Source organism: Brassica napus, chromosome A2 (assembly GCF_020379485.1).
Source record: "Brassica napus cultivar Da-Ae chromosome A2, Da-Ae, whole genome shotgun sequence".
Classification (NCBI taxonomy): Eukaryota; Viridiplantae; Streptophyta; class Magnoliopsida; order Brassicales; family Brassicaceae; genus Brassica; species Brassica napus.
The window spans coordinates 664,421-681,225 of NC_063435.1; the positions used below are offsets into that span (position 1 = coordinate 664,421).

The window sequence follows — 16,805 nt, forward strand, 5'->3', positions numbered from 1 at the left end:
TATAACAACATAGAAAATAAGTTTAAAATTTTCATTTTTGAAACCAAACAAAAGTTCTGCCAAAGAAGTTGTAATTAGTCTATCACTAACTTCACACTTGAAAATAATTAACCTCTCCAATGGCCATACATTAGATCTATACCCTTTTTAACTGGCCGGTAAATTGCATCAAAATAAAATAAAAAAACTATTGATCCAGAGACTCTAGTCAAACTGTCTGAACTGAATGATCATAGGAAGTGATGAGTAGGATACGCATGTTCATAACCATTGTAGTCATAGTAAAGCCTTTCCCCTTTCGAGATATCCCTTGTAGCCACTATAAGAACTCGAACCTCTCCATTTATGCTATACCTCACGCATTTACAGTTCTGCATCTTCTTACCATACCTGCAACCATCAGTAAAAGGTTGTATAAACTTTTATCAAAAAAAAAAAAAGAAGAAAAAACCTAAAAAGATATTGCTTACCTATTGTGATTGTTGATGCCACTGACGAAGCGAGATATGTTTCCATACTTGTCAGGGCAAATAACAAGAGACTTCGATGGATCTTCACACAAAAGGAGGGTCATGATGCTGTCACAATCGTCTTTTGCTCGGTTCTTTAAGTAATCAACATCTCCTGCGTATTCAGCTATCAATGTGAGGTCCTTTATTGGACCATCTGCTTCAACTGTGAAACTGTAAAAAAAAAAAAACAATGTTTATAAATCTTTAAGGGAAGATTTGATCGAATGAATCTGTTAGTACCCTTGAAACTGATCTTCTACGACAACAAGAGGAGGGTACCCTCCTACTCGATGCATAGCTCGACATTGTTCCAGTGTCTCAATATCTTCCTTGGAAAGCACCTGCACCCCACCAATCTCGAACATGGACTGATTAGCGGACCGAGGAGCCATCCCGGGGATGTAAGTCAACTCGTTGCTGTATTTCATTTTCAAGGTTGTTAAAGCGGATGCAAGTGTTCTCAGTTGTGCATCTCTCTGATTAGGATCTTTTGATGGTACAAAAGGTAATAGTCTTCTCCTTCTCTTCGTCAGAGTCAAAGGGCGAGATTTTCTCTTGTGCTTTATTGTCTCTTCTTAAAAAAAACAATAAATAAAGCCATTAAAAACGAATATTTGATCAACTTCAAAACACATTAATATTCGGTTTAATCAATGAAGTAGCTAGTTCTTATCAATGCTTTATTAACCCTAAACCTTGCGATCTTTATATTCATTATACTGACATACTGTTAATCATGTGAAGCATCTCTTCAGTTTTATCAAAGCTAAGATATTTATCAATGTTCTAAAAATCGATAGGCTGTGGTTAGACGTCTGGTACACATTTACTGTTTAGAAAGGGAGCCTAAACCGATTTTTTAAGGCCTAGATCACTTTTTCGTTTGATCTGAAACATCGTTTCGTTTAGACTCGATTTGCCGCGCCTAAAACCAATTTTTATAAGACTACACAACGATGATGATCAAAACTGATTATTGTTTAGATGGACGCCTAAACCGATTTTTTGAACGTCTAGAACATTTTTAAAAAAATCGGGCTGGAATAATCGTTTCGTCTAGACCCGATTTCCCGATTTTCGGGCCTAAACCAATTTTTAGAACAGTACGCAACAAAAGATGATCAAAACCGTACCTTGACTCAACTCTGGTTTCTCTGTTACATCGAATTTCTCAATCCGGAAGAAATGCATAATCTTCCGCTGAGATAAACCTAAACACATCATCACCCCCACAAACAGTTGAATACAAGAACACACGAAAGCTCGTAACTTTTTTTTTTTTTGCTTAAAATAAAGTTCGTAACTTTGACAAAAAGAAAAAAGAAAAAGAACACATACATCTTACAGGTAACGGGTCGGAACAATCGACACAAAGCCATTGTCCGATAGGGACACGGACCACGATCGGTCTAAGGCATCGCATATGAAACCCTCTGTCGCATATGTCGCAGAGAAGAAGCTCGTCGCCTCTCTCTCCCGACCCGCATTTCTCGCAGGCCACGTCACCGTAGCGGTCGACGACGTCGCCGGAGGTGACGGTGACGTCACCACCGTCTTGTGCTTGATCAACGACGGGCGCGGTTATGGCCATTATCTCGGCGATTGATCTCATCTTCCTCGGTGGAGATTCGGAGGAGGGCCATCTCCGTGGAGCCTCGGTTCTTCGCGTCGAGGTGGGAGATGAAGCAGCGGAGGAGGAGGAGGTGGCGTTCCACGTGGCCATGATGGGTCTCAAGAACGAAGAGACGCCGGAGAATGGGATTTGATTGGTCCGCGTCACCTGGAGTGTAATTTTTGGGTTCTTCTCCCCCTTTGTTGTATTTGTTACTGTCCAAAAAAGTTCAGAGATGGTAAGAAATCAGAATTTACAATTATTAAATGTTTTTGACTATTAAAAGTAGAGAGTATACTACTGACATGGTAAAAGACAAAAATTGAAAGATTTTATTGGCTACTGCGTAGATAATATACTTTCATTTATGGAAGGATATAAAATGTAATTCATTGTTGTTGAAAAAAATGTAATCCATATACAAAGTTTAAGAAACAAATTTGGAATGATATTTTTAGAGCATTACTCTTTTATTTGAATGTTTTATCTCTTAAATAAGCTTATATAGATATTGTACAAAAAAAATTAAATATATTTAGGGGGTTTTAGTGAGAATTCGATTTATAATGATTGTTAGAATTTTTTAGAATTTTGTACTGTCGGTTTATAGATTCTCAAATTTTTACTAAATTCTAACGTTATTGGTTTGATGATTTTATAATTTTATACATTTTTTTGTTATTCAAAAAGTTTGGATGTTAATGATTTTATAAATATATTGACATTAATATTATCGGAAGTTGTATTCTTGTTAAACAAGATTTTTGAGAATGCTACATATATCCTAAGATTTTTAAAATCATTGTACTGATTTATTTGCATAAATTTCACAATATACAGAATTCTCTTCAACAAATTCTTTATAAATCTAATTTCCACTAACACCCTTTTAGTGATTCTAAATGAACATATATTGGTTACTATCCTTAAAAAAAAATACAAGTATCCAATGGCATAAACAACTTTGTAAAATTATCTATATTGATTATCATTGGTTTTTCAGAATTGAAAAAAGGTTAGAAATCAAAGGAAAAAAATAGTCTTTCAAATGAGAAAATTCAATCAATTTTTTGAGATCTTTATTTACCATGCATATAAAGTTATTCAATGATAAAAAAATGAAATATTAACTTTTTTGTTAGGGAAATTTCATTGAGTCTCTACCGATAACAATATCCTAATTCTTATAAATTATCGGCGAGGAATATGGAAAATGAAAAATGAGAACATGACTCTACAGTGCAACATTTAATTTACATGTGCTAAGAGAATGCATTTGAAAGGTGCAGCTTGATGGGAGAACTTTCAGCTATACTCTGAGTAGCAAAGTAGCTTGAACATATATCTTGGGCTCATGTCTTGATGTATCACACGTTATCATTACTTTTGATGTATAAGGCTTGATCATGATAGGTGTTGTGACTCGACCACCAGCTTAGCAATCTTTCAGGAACCATTTTGAATTTTGAGTTCTTTAACTTATATATCTGATAGGAAAACAGACTAATATACCCCCATAACTTATAAGCCATGCATGGAAACAAATAAGAAAAATTGTTCTTAAAAAAAACAAATAAGATAACTTAATTAAAGACAGCTAATAAGAAGTCTTACTCCTTGTTTTGGGTCATATAAAGAGCTATAAATTAATCTTCTTCATCTTCAATCAGTAGTCTTCCCAAATGGAGGACCAATTATAAAAATACTAGTACATGACTTCATTAAAAGTATACTATGATTTGTATTCTCCTCGTTCCAATATCCCTAATAGTATATTGTTTAGATTAATAGTATAAGCTTTATTACTTAACGACCAGTAGTAATCCATGATTCCTTGACAAAAAAAAAGTAATCCATGATTAATTTGGAATCTTTGGACGTAGGTGCCGTGGGTTCCTTAAACATAAAAACATAGGAATATAGCCATATATAAGTCAACATCTTCCAGTCACCATCCTCTCTATCTCTCTTCTTGATGCGCCCATATTTTTTGCTATTAACAATTCATAATCTCCACTTTTTCATTCCATCACCTTCAACAGAAACACCCTTTTAAAATATTATATAATTCCACCCAAAAAGCTTTCAACTAAGGAATATTTCCTCCTCCTTCTCGCTCTCATTTTCTCTCATCGGCTCCAACCTTTTAATTTATCAAATGTTTTCTCAAAATCGCAGAACATCAAGAATCAACCAACTCATGAAAACAATCCTTATTCTTGGTCTTCTTCTTATCCCTTCTAGTTGCTGCAATGGAGCAGGAACCACGAACGTATTCAGCACGAGTTCACCACCCAAAGTACAAGACCACAGAAGTGTACAGTATTGGTGGTTCTTGCCACATCGTTTCCCGGTTCCAGGTTCTGGTCCTTCCAGAAGACACAATGACATCGGTTTAAGTACTACTAGTACTCGATCTTCTCCTTGAAGGTCAAATGATTTTAATAAATCAATCTCCCTTTTTTTGTTTTTGTAAGTTTTTGGTTTAAACTGATGAAAATGGGATTTTTTAATTTGATTTATTTGTAGGAAATGCTTTGGATACATCAACTTTTTATTTTTAATACTGGAACTTGTTAGATCCATTGAATATTTTACACGTGCTTAATTGTAAATGAGGAGGGGAGAGATGAGGATCTTTTTGTAGTTAAACAATTACTGTTCCTTTTGATTTTCCGATAAATGAAAGTTCAATTTTAAATTTCATACGACTCCTGTTGTTTTCTAATCGTGGATTAATCCGGATTGATGACTGGTGGTGATACTGTATCAATACTAGTGATAGTTATTACAAGTTACATTTAATACAAGTTCCATTTGTGTCGGGTTTACGGACGGGCAAAACTGTTTGTTGTAACACATAGACTTGAAATTTTTTTTGTTCGAATCAAACTTGTAGCCCGAACCAAAAAAAGAAAAAAAAGGCTACAACGTACACTTAACTCGTTTGGTAGAATAGTTCTTTTATTTCATCCCGACTGATGGTTTTAATTACTTAATGTGGTAGTTTTTCTTCTTGCGTAAAACATAAGTTAGAATCACTTTCAACTGTGTATCATATGTAGATGGTGCATAAGCCGGAAATGCCATACACGCGTGGAAGCATTTATTGAAGACGTTTCTTTCACGGTTTCTTAGCCATGTGAAAATAGTTGGTTGAATGACTAAGAATTAAAAGGAATTATGGTTTATTGCAGGAACCAGGATAAGAATCAAGAAGAAACTTATTGAAGGAGCATGGCCCAGCAAACAAGCAAGAATAAATCGGTTTCATTGAAGGAAATGAGCAAACAAGCTTTGTGGATGTAGCAAGATAAAATCTTGTAATTACTTGGATATCTCAGTAACTTGCATAGATCTATACAGAATAGTCTAGGGAAATGGTACTTCAGATTGCTTGACTTGAACCGTGTTAATGGTAGAGAAGTGAACTGGTCAAAACATGAACAATTAAATCAGACAAGTGCTTGACTGGAGTTAATAAAATTAATAAATTAGTAACTAGAAAATTTTATTCAATATATGAAATGAATATATGAAACAACTTAAACAAATTTTAAAACTTAAAACGACACTTAATATGAATCATAATGAATATTAATCTATTATGACTTAAGTTCTAAATGGTAATATTGCAGAATAACTACAGTGCAATTCTAATAATAACAAAAACATATATATGCATAGATATATCGATTTTTTTTACTATTATCTGATGTGCGGTGTGGTTTTGTCCGTTACGTTTTGAAATAATTAATGAACCAATATGTATATATATGTATATATGTATATACATATTGGTTCATTAATTATTTCAAAACGTTACGGACAAAACCACACCGCACATCAGATAATAATAAAAAATCGATATATCTATGTATTTATATGTTTTTGCTGTTATTAAAATTGCACCGTAGTTATTTTGCAATGTTACCATTTATAAACTAAATCATAATAAAGCTCATTTTCCAATCTTCCATTTACCATATATGGAAATAGCGGAATTCGAGAACCTTCACTGGCAAGGCTTCTCATGTCTCAGTTGTTCAAAAACAACAGCCGTGGATAGGCAGGTTAGAGATAGCCTGCTCTCCATACCGCCATCTCCAAGATACCGAATTATAATGTGGAAAATGTTTCTCCTTTCTCTCAAAACAATGTTCTTTATGCATCATCCATTAGTTGCCATAATATGTTTTTACAGAGGTAAACAATAAAGTTAGCTTTTTTGTTGGTTTTTAAGAGCATCTACAACCATGGCTTTAGCAGGGATTCTAAATTTTTAAAGAAAAAGAAAAAAAAATTAGGAGAAAAAATGGAGAATAAAATCTTATATCAAGATTTTTTAGAACTTCACTATATTTCCACATAACATTTGTAACTTATACATTAGTTGGATTTTTATTTTACAATTAACTTTTAATTCTCTAATTATATTTTACTAAAATATTAATATTTTTTCAATTTTAGAAATTTTTTGGTGTTCTTATTGTTGGAAGTGCTCTAAGAGCATGATGAATAGTGGTCTAACAGGCTAAAACCCAAATTGGTCTTACAATTGAAACCTACTCTTCTTTGATAATGGTCTATTACCTGCCCTTTACCAGTTTTTGCAACCTCCAGCATCCTCTTGACTTTTTACAGCCAACTCTCATTGAAATGATGTTGATGATGATGTCTACTTCGTTGAAAACTTTTGGGAATTTGGTTTTCTTACAACAACAAACTCTGTTTTAACGTCAAGCAAAAGGCATCAGACGCTTCCCAGCTCACAAGCAGAGACTTTACTCCATACTCATTTATGATTATATCCCCAATACGCTAAACCTTTGATAGCTAAATACAAGTATATGCACCTACAAAATTCAGTTTAGATGTTCTAAACTTTCAATTAATATAAACTAACATGAATACAAAGTTTTATATTTTTGGGTCGTGTTATAAATGTTCTCAACTAAAGTACAATGGTTAAACTTCTTTTAAAGCCTTTCCTTTATTCCTGACTCGATTCAACCAGACATCAAAGCCCACTCATCAGCTTGAATAAAGTTAGCCACCGAGTACGCATGAACATGCTCTTCTGGTATCTCGCTGCTCCACGAAACCCTCCGTGACCTATCTGATCCCAAACCCGTGTTCTTAGACTCTCCATAATACAGCGTCTGAAGAGCAAAATCCCCGCCCCACGGTGACCAACCATCAGGAGATATCAAAGCCTCCATATTGCTGCCTATAAAGACAGTCCTCGAGAACTCTTTCCACGGTCTCCCCAAGAAGTTTATATGCACCTTAGGGTTAGCTTTATACAGTTTCATGTACTCCTCCGTCCCGTTTATCAAACAGTTCACGAACACGAATCCCGTTGACTGCGTCGGGTCAATTCTTCCATGTGCAGTGACAGCGTTTTTCTCGCCCTTTTCGGGGTTCACTTGACGCGGCGCGATAAGGATCTCACAGTCTTGGAAAACTGAAGCTGAGTTTCCAAAGATAAAGTCAATGTTCCCTTGGATACGGCATTTTTTGTAAAACTGACGGAGACCATGTGCATAGAGTGTGTCTTGGTTCCCAAGGAACTCACAGTTCTCAAGCAGAGAGAAGTCGCTGTCGGATCTAAACGCAACCGCTTGGTGACCCTCTGGTCCCGCCGCGTTTTGGAACGTTATATCACGAGCCATGAAACCATCTCCCATGACTCCTATCAAACCAAACATGTAACAGTTAATTTACAAAATAAACCCGTCAATTACAATTTTATTTTCGGACAAGAAAAATAAAAGAAAATATTATATAACTACTTACAAATGTCAAAATTATTTTCAAAAACAGTTATGATAATTTTACAATACTTTTGACTTTTCGAAATACTTTTTTTTAACTAACTTTTTGAAATACTAAAGTTAAGAATTTTCCTAATATAAATACTTTCACGTGCCTTGTGCAGACTCCACATAATATTAATTTATTCATAATGAAAAAATAAAATGAATAAGAACTTTCAACGCTTATTATGTCAATAAATAATAAACAAATAAGCATCACGTTGCGTTTAACATTAACAACGTTTACTCGTAATATAATGATAAACTCACCGACAGTTGCAGATTTGAACGTGCTCATCCCGGGCATCCTGGCGTTCAAAGATCCTGTAATGACCGTTTTGCCCACGCCGTCTCCGATGAAGACCACGTTCTTCTTCTCAAACGGAACCCTAACGGTCTCTTCATACACTCCTTCGCTAATCTTTATAACAAACTTGCGCACTCCGTTGTTATCAGGCGCCGCGTTAACGGCCTCTTGAACCGTCTTGTAACGGCATTTCCCGGTTTTGCAGACCGTGACGTCTTCTTTTAAACCGGAAGGGAAACCCAAAGTACCCGGATCCGAGCCCATACCCGGCCCAGTCTTCTCCCAGAACCCGTCCCTCTCCGTTCTTGGAGGAGTCCACGACGCTAACTTGTCTCCGAAGTTATCGTACGATACCATCATGCCGAGCGCGTTACTGGTGACGTGGAGGAGCCCTCCGTCGAGAAACGACATCGTTTCTCCGACTTGGGTTGTGTCGTTGACGTACTTGAGCGCTGACCATGTGTCGTATTGGTAAACGAGAGCAGCGCTCATCCAAGCGCGAGCGTCTTTGATTCGGCCACGTGTCAGAGCGTGATCCGCCGATAGGGTGCGGCGTTTGGAGTAAGAGAGCAGCTCGAGGCACGTGTTCGCGGCGTTGGTGCGGTTTAGGTTACCTACGGACGCGTCCAGGATAGACTTGAGTTTGGACTGAGCTGTTTCGAGGTTTTTGAAAGAGACGGAGATCGCTGAGTGGATGATCTGAGGTGGGGTGGGATCCGGAGGGACAAGACCTGGTTGGGATAGTGAAGAGAGGCATTGGTCGGGGTAACGAGTTGCGTTGCAGGCGAGACGGATCTGAGAGGCAGTAGACGAGGAGGGATTGAGCGGAGGAGAGTTGTGGTGGTGATGGTGGGGACGGGAGGAGGTGGAGGGAAAGGCTAAGAGGAAGAGAGAGAAGAGAAGGATGAGAGTGGAGGACATGGCGATGATTAAGAGACAGAATATGCCATTAGAGAACGATGTGTATATATGGAAATGAATTAAAATTTTGAGGAATTGTTTTTTTTTTAAAGCGGGAATTAAAATTAAAAAATGGAGAGAGATGCATTACAGTCACAGACCATTAGAGTCACGGGCGAGCATAGTGGAACGATCTTGCGCGCAGAGGTTAGAGGATAGAGAAGAGATATTGGCATTTCGTGGGTGTCCTTTATTAGTTACACAGTTTTAATTATAAAAGTAAGGAGATCAAACTATCCGGTTTAGATTCCGGTTTTATCGGTTTAGTGTTTAGGTCTCAGGATCAAGTCAACCTCTATTGATCTGACTTCAGGGTTGACAATTGTTGCTTGATTTATGGGGTTCTATGTTCGGAATCTGCTTTTACCGGCATGTCATAATTTATATGGAAAAAAGGTTTTCAAGTGCTCGAGTGAGGATAAGAACTTGGGGCATTACTCACGGATGTGTATTTTGTAAAGAAAGAGATGAGAGTAGAGAACACTTGTTTTTTGTTTGTCCCTATTCGTTTACTATCTGGACTAATATAGCTGGAAAGTTGTTGGGTAGAGATTCACACTAGATTGGGATGATACTATCGCCCACATGCTGAATGTAACTAGGAATAGCATTGACAGTGCACTCATTCGGATCAGCTTCCAAACAGTACTCTACTCTATCTGGAGAGAGCGAAACTATAAACGACATGGAGGAAATTGGCTAGCAGTAGAAGCAGTCACGCGCAGTATTGGTAAAGCCATTCCAATTCTTTAACGAGGATGGACTGGAAAGAATAGCTGGTTTGGTTGGAGACCCGAAATTTCTTCACCCAGCAACTGCGGCAAAGACCAACCTTGAAGTCGCAAAAGTTTTCACCATTATAGACCCTAGAGAGCCTCTCCCCGAAGCCGTAAATGTGCAATTTGATTCAGGGGAAATAAGCCGAGTGTTGGTCTCGAGCCCTTGGATGCCTCCTATTTGCGAATTTTGCAAGGAAATTGGTCACTGCCTTAAGCGTTGCAAAAAGGCCCCCATTACCTGCAAAACCTGCAACTCCACATCCCATTTATCAGAGAATTGCCAGCGAGCTAAGCCGATCACTCAACAGAAAATTGGCTCCAGAAGAAACAAAGCCAAGTTAGTTACTGAAATCTGGAAACAGAAAGAGAAGTTCTCAGATGAACCTGAAATAGCTCAGAAGCCAAGTAATCCCTGCCCTATTCCCCCATTGCCTAACGAGAAGTCTTCAACGCCCCTGGTGGGTGAAGGTAGTGGGCTATCGGTTTCTGACAAGGTTAACAAGGATAACACCTCTCAGACCTCTCAGGATGATCAAGACTCCTCCCAAGCTTCTGAAGTTGCAGAGGACTCATCTGATGTATCTTCTGAAGATTCGGACACTAAGCTGATAGACAGCAAAGGCTTTATAAAGTATCTGTCCAAGAGGCAGAAGAAGGCTGCTAGGAGCAAGGGCTCCAAACAAGTTTAGTCCATGTGTACAGAAATTTTTTGTTGGAACGTGCGTGGTTTCAATGTACATAGCCATCGCAGAGGTTTTAAAAAATGGTTTAAGGCAACAAAGCCTCTTTTCGGAGGGTTGATCGAAACCCATGTTAAGCAGCCGAAGCAGTCCAAATTCATCAACGAGTTACTTCCCGGCTGGCTCTTTGATAATAATTACAGTTTTTCGGAATTGGGGAAAATCTGGATTCTTTGGCACCCGAGTGTCAGAGTGTTAATTCTCTCCAAGTCTCTTCAAATGGTCACTTGTGAAGTCACTCTACCAAGCTCTCCACAATGTATGGTAGTTTCCATTGTCTATGCTTCAAATTGTGTGGAGTCAAGGAAGTTGTTATGGTCTGAGATGAGAGATGTTGCAACAACATTGGTAAACTCCACCAAGCCGTGGATTCTACTTGGCGACCTCAATCAAACCATCAGCCCGGAGGAACACTCATCACCTACTTCTCTGAATGTAGATGCAAAAATGAGGGACTTAAGATCTTGCTTGCTGGATTCCGAGCTCACTGATTTATCTTTCCGTGGTGCTACATTCACCTGGTGGAACAATAGCAAGACTAGGCCGGTGGCAAAGAAACTTGATAGAATTCTCATTAATGACGCGTGGTCTGCGCTGTTCCCTGGTGCTTATGCAAGCTTCGGCCCACCAGACTTCTCTGATCACTCTTCATTATCGGTGATTCTCAAGACTGATTCAAAGAAATCAAGGAGACCTTTTAAGCTTTATAACTTCTTACTTGCTCATAAGGATTTCCAAAACCTTATTGCTCTGCATTGGTACTCCTATAATATCGGGGGATCAGCCATGTTTAGAGTCTCAACAAAGCTAAAGACCCTAAAGAATGTGATCCGTACCTTCAGCAAAGAAAATTTCTCAGACCTTGAGAAACGAGTTCATGAAGCCCACGAAGTAGTCCTGGATTGCCAAACCAAGCTGCTCCTAAATCCCACTCCTTCACTTGCTGAACAAGAGGCTGAGGCCCAGAGAAAATGGCAGATCTTGGCAACAGCAGAAGAGTCTTTTCTTTATCAGAGATCAAGAGTTACCTGGCTACAAGTAGGCGACAGCAATACCCCATTCTACCACCGTCTCATGTCTCTCAGGAAATCAGCTAATCACATTCACTTCTTGCTGGACGATCAAGACATCAGATGGGAATCTCAAGAGGATATCCATAAGTTATGCTTGGACTATTTCTCTGATCTTCTTGGCGGTGAGGTTTCACCACAAATGTTTGTGCAAAGCGACATCGAGTTACTACTCCCTTTCAGATGCTCCTCGGCACAATGTTCAGCTCTTGAGAAGCCCTTCTCCAACGCAGAAATCAAAGAAGCTTTTTTCTCACTCCCGAGAAACAAGACTTGTGGACCAGATGGATACTCTGCTGAGTTCTTCACCGGCTGTTGGGATACTGTGGGAGCTGAGGTATGCGAAGCAGTTGCCGAGTTCTTCTCTTCGGGTCAAATGCTTAAGCAATGGAATTCAACTACATTGGTCCTAATCCCAAAGATCCCGACTGCTTGTAGAACAACAGAGTTTAGGCCAATATCTTGCCTCAATACAGTCTACAAAGTCATCGCAAAGCTACTAACTATGAGATTATGTGACATGCTTACCCAGGTCATCTCGCCCTCGCAATCAGCTTTCATGCCTGGTCGTTTGTTATCTGAGAATGTCCTCCTTGCAACAGAAATAATTCAGGGCTACAATAGAGCAAATATCAGCCCTAGAGCAATGTTAAAAGTTGACTTAAGGAAAGCTTTTGATTCGGTGCGATGGGACTTTCTATTGGCTGCACTGGGAGCTCTAGGTGCTCCGCAACGCTTTATCAACTGGATTAGTCAGTGTCTATCCACAGCGTCATTCACTATAGCGATCAATGGCAATAGCTCGGGTTTCTTCAAAAGCACAAAAGGCCTGCGCCAGGGTGATCCGCTCTCGCCTTATTTGTTTGTCCTAGCTATGGAGGTTTTCACCCGCTTGCTCACCTCCAGATTTGAAAGTGGATATATTAACTATCACCCTGGTACTGCTGAACTAAATATCTCCCATCTTATGTTTGCTGACGATGTGATGATTTTTTTTGACGGAACTAGCTCATCCCTTCATGGTATTAACGAAACCTTGGATGACTTCGCGAGCTGGTCAGGTCTACACATGAATAGACACAAAACAGAGCTATTTCACGCCGGTCTGAACCATACTGAAGCCACTGCGATTGCTAGCTATGGATTCACGTTAGGTGCACTTCCCATTAGATACCTCGGCCTGCCGCTGATGCACCGTAAGTTGAGAATTTCTGAATACGAGCCATTGCTGGATAGTATCATCAGGAAATTCAGGGGATGGGCAGTCAAAACTCTATCTTACGCTGGGAGACTTCTTCTCATTTCAACCGTAATCTCTGGCTCAGTAAACTTTTGGTGCTCCACGTTTATGCTCCCTAAAGGCTGTGTGAAGAAGATTGAAAGCTTGTGCTCGCGTTTCCTCTGGTCTGGGCAAATTGAAGTAGTCAGAGGGGCTAAGGTTAATTGGCACACAGTCTGCTTACCTAAGGAGGAGGGTGGGCTTGGACTGCGAAAGTATACTCTTTGGAACAAAGTGCTATGTCTTCGATTTATATGGTTATTATTCTCTGACTCTGAATCATTATGGGCAGCTTGGCATAAGCGACATCATCTTAATGATAAGAGTTTTTGGTCTGTAAGTCAATCCAATGCGGACTCATGGACTTGGAAAACGCTTCTCAGCCTGCGCCCGCTTGCTTCACAATTCATTCATGGAAACGTCGGTAATGGCCTTCTGCTCAGCTTCTGGTTTGACTCCTGGCTGCAAGGTGGTTGCCTTATTGATCTTTTTGGTGAACATGGACCTAGAGAACTCGGGATTCCCTTGACTGCAACGCTTTCTGATGTCTCCAATGGTACTGCTTGGACCCTCTCATCCCCGAGATCAGTTAACGCTTTGCAACTACACATTGCCCTCACTTCTGTCTCTCCACCGAGAATCACTGATGTGGAAGACTCATACTCATGGAAGATTAATGGAACTGTCTGCAATGGATTCTCCTCTTCGAAGACGTGGGATGCGGTTAGACCTAGAGAACCACCTAAAGCTTGGGCCTCAACAGTTTGGTACAAGGGAGCTGTCCCAAAACAAGCTTTCAACATGTGGCTAGCCACTTTAAACAGGCTCCCAACAAAGGGCCGGTTGGTTTCTTGGGGTTTGAATATTAACCCATCCTGTGATCTATGCAATTTTTCAGTCGAAACAAGAGATCACCTTTTCTTGAGTTGCAGGTTTTCACTCCATCTGTGGGCTGAAGTGTTCTCACGGCTGTCTCCACGACAAGCACCATTCATCACATGGGCTGAACTCCTCTCATGGTGCAGATTTCGCAGCCCATCAGCTACGCCTACTCTCAAGAAACTGGTTGCCCAAGTGCTCATCTACCACGTTTGGAGACAAAGGAACAGTGCTCTCCACAACAATACACATCTACTTCAGGCTGAAACTTTCAGATTAATAGACAGAGATGTGAGAAACACAATAACTGCAAGGCGCAAGAGGCGCAAATTCACCAACATCATGGCACTTTGGATCAGATGACCCGGTCATATCCAATAGACAAAAATCTACTACCTTTCTTGTTTTTTATCTAATTTTTGCCAAGAAAGATGTATGTAAAAGCCTTTTATTTTGTAAAAGACAAAAGTTTCATTTTTAATGATATTTACAGTTTAGCAAAAAAAAAAAAAAAAAAAGTATTGGTAAAGCCATCCGAAGCCGTATATCGTCCCTCCGGTATACTGGAAACCATAAGTTGGAAGGAATACTCAGAAGATGGTTTGAAGTCTACTACACTTAGATTTTTGAAATCAATTTTTCATTCTTTCAAATTCTATAGTTTCTTTCCTATATAGTAGTTTTCATTGTAAATGAGTTATCCCATTGATCAATAAATTTAAAATTTCATCAAAACAAAAGATTTTTGATTTTCTGTTTTGCGTGTTCAGAACTACATAAATTATATATTATATATTTTAGTATGGTACTTAAGAAAACTGATTATTTAGATTACCAAAAAACTGATTATTTATTGATATATAATACAAAATCTAAGTTTGTTCCATGAAACTATATAGGAAAAAACTCAGTTTTATTGTTATAAATTTATATTATTCTGGTGAAAATGCACATACATAACTTTGGAAAATATATTGTCGATTGTCTTAGTGTAAAAACACTACATATTCATTTATTTGGTATTAAATAAATATTTAAAATTGAATTATAGATAATATGTAACTTACAATATAAATAAAGATAAATAAATAATTAAAATCAAGTTTGTTTAATATTTTATTTAATTTTATTAAAATATGGATAAAGATAATAAGAACTAAAGTAGACATTTATTTTTTAAATCAGAATAAACTAGATTTAAAAATTTGATCAAACAAAATGTTAAACAATTCATAAAATTAGCATATCGAGTTTAGAAGTGAAGAAAATATCATAATATTCCTAAAATAAATTTATAGAAGTGATTAATATAAAATATTTTTGTTTCATAATTTTAAATAAATAAATAAAATTTTCATTTTAAAACCAACCTAATCATTTATTATCTTGCCATTTATGATACTTAACTAACTCATTTCCAATTTTGATCATTGGACATCCAAATATTCCAATTATCATTTTTTCAAAAATCCTAAGGAAGATGGATAAACTCTCTATATTAATATACATGCTAAACCTTATAAGACTTCCTAATTCCTAATGGACTTTGAGTTAATTAAGTTTTAAAGGTATTGCAAGTGTTAAAATTATTTGGCATATAAATAAATTGTGATTCATATAAAATTAGAAAACATAATTTTTTTTTGCTATGAATTATGTGTTTTTTTGAAATATATGCATCAATCTATAAAATTATACGAAATGGTATGTTTTGTAAACAAATACATTAAAAAAATTATTTATCGAACGATAATTGATTTATATAACATATACGTTTTCTTGCCTTGATATCCAAAAATAATATTAATATCGTATACCATGTAAAAACAGTTAAAAACTTGTTCAATCTTAAATTTTATCTATAAAAAATGAAAAAAACTTATGCATCAAATCAAACTCTAGTTTGTTTTAAAACATAGAAACTCGATTGTGAACAACCTGTTGCAAACATGAATCTTTTGTTTTTACCATTCTTTTTTCTATTTTATCATTTTCGCTTTTTGTTCTTGTAAATGTAATGTGGATTAAAAAATTTATTACCAAATGGATTATTGCATACATATATGTTTTCTTGCCTTGATATCCAAAAATAATATTAATATCGCACACCATGTAAAAACAGTAAAAAACTTGATCAATCTTAAATTTGATCTATATAAAATGAAAAACACTTATGCATCAAATCAAACTCTAGTTTGTTATGTAGAAACTCGATTGTGAACAACCTATTGCAAATATGAATCTTTTGTTTTTATTATTTATTTCTATTTTTTTTTTTCTTATTTTTTGCTTATTTTTTTCTTTTTAATGCAGAGAAGGAAGGTGAACTGAAGTATAGCGTTCCTCTGATAGGATACACACATCGACACTCTGAATTTGCTTCCTTTCCCTGCTCACAAGGATCACACTTTATCTCTGCTGCAGAATAGGAGCTATTGTGTTGGACTTCTAAGTAGTAACTAGGCATGTTCCCCATCATCAAGCACACTAGTATCTCTGTCAATCTGTAGAAACAAATCCCATTACACATAAAAGAGTTGAATGGAAAAAGAAGTCATTTGATTTATGACTACGACAATTACATTATTTGGATGTGTCTCTTTGCTGCTGGTTTGAATTCAGTGATGTCATTATCTTGTAGATTGACATATTCAAATTGGTTGCTATATTTGCTACCAAAATGTCGACATCATCATATACTCATATATAGAAGATTCTTAAGTCAAATAATAATCTTCTTAGTGATTACATTTTGATTCTCCAAATGAAAACACTGATAACAATTATGTATTGTGTGTATCCATTGATCACAATATGTGATCATCAATATTTTTCTTTTAGAAAACAA

General features: G+C 37.2%; 3 protein-coding genes across 3 annotated transcripts; 1 reads left to right on the forward strand and 2 right to left on the reverse strand.

The window, feature by feature from the left end:
* Positions 1-18: 18 nt before the first annotated feature.
* On the reverse strand, positions 19-2,431 carry LOC106416002 (histone-lysine N-methyltransferase ATXR5). Its single transcript, XM_013856827.3, has 5 exons — positions 1,851-2,431; positions 1,646-1,723; positions 753-1,086; positions 471-683; positions 19-390 (listed from the first exon to the last, which is right to left on the reverse strand). The coding sequence occupies exons 1-5, from the start codon at positions 2,233-2,235 to the stop codon at positions 231-233; spliced, it is 1,170 nt and encodes a 389-aa protein (XP_013712281.2). The 5' UTR covers positions 2,236-2,431; the 3' UTR covers positions 19-230.
* Positions 2,432-3,950: 1,519 nt separating this feature from the next.
* Positions 3,951-5,481, forward strand: LOC111208505 (protein IDA-LIKE 3-like). Its single transcript, XM_022707556.2, has 2 exons — positions 3,951-4,554; positions 5,322-5,481. The coding sequence occupies exon 1, from the start codon at positions 4,283-4,285 to the stop codon at positions 4,550-4,552; it is 270 nt and encodes an 89-aa protein (XP_022563277.1). The 5' UTR covers positions 3,951-4,282; the 3' UTR covers positions 4,553-4,554; positions 5,322-5,481.
* A 1,518-nt stretch (positions 5,482-6,999) lies between these two features.
* On the reverse strand, positions 7,000-9,220 carry LOC106416708 (probable pectinesterase/pectinesterase inhibitor 51). The gene is made up of 2 exons (XM_048747569.1): positions 8,214-9,220; positions 7,000-7,819 (listed from the first exon to the last, which is right to left on the reverse strand). Exons 1-2 carry the CDS (start codon positions 9,169-9,171, stop codon positions 7,134-7,136), a joined length of 1,644 nt encoding a protein of 547 aa, XP_048603526.1. The 5' UTR covers positions 9,172-9,220; the 3' UTR covers positions 7,000-7,133.
* Between the last annotated feature and the right edge of the window lie 7,585 nt (positions 9,221-16,805).

What these genes read in the sequence shown, in the direction of transcription:
- LOC106416002 (XM_013856827.3), bottom strand. Translation starts at nt 2,235, where the DNA reads ATGGCCACGTGGAACGCCACCTCCTCCTCCTCCGCTGCTTCATCTCCC. An exon ending in GAAACCAGAGTTGAGTCAAG is followed by an intron (nt 1,087 to 1,645) that starts GTACGGTTTTGA and finishes GTTTTTTTTAAG; the next exon opens with AAGAGACAATAAAGCACAAG. An exon ending in GTAGAAGATCAGTTTCAAGG is followed by an intron (nt 684 to 752) that starts GTACTAACAGAT and finishes TTTTTTTTACAG; the next exon opens with TTTCACAGTTGAAGCAGATG.
- LOC111208505 (XM_022707556.2), top strand. Translation starts at nt 4,283, where the DNA reads ATGTTTTCTCAAAATCGCAGAACATCAAGAATCAACCAACTCATGAAA.
- LOC106416708 (XM_048747569.1), bottom strand. Translation starts at nt 9,171, where the DNA reads ATGTCCTCCACTCTCATCCTTCTCTTCTCTCTCTTCCTCTTAGCCTTT. An exon ending in GTTCAAATCTGCAACTGTCG is followed by an intron (nt 7,820 to 8,213) that starts GTGAGTTTATCA and finishes TTGGTTTGATAG; the next exon opens with GAGTCATGGGAGATGGTTTC.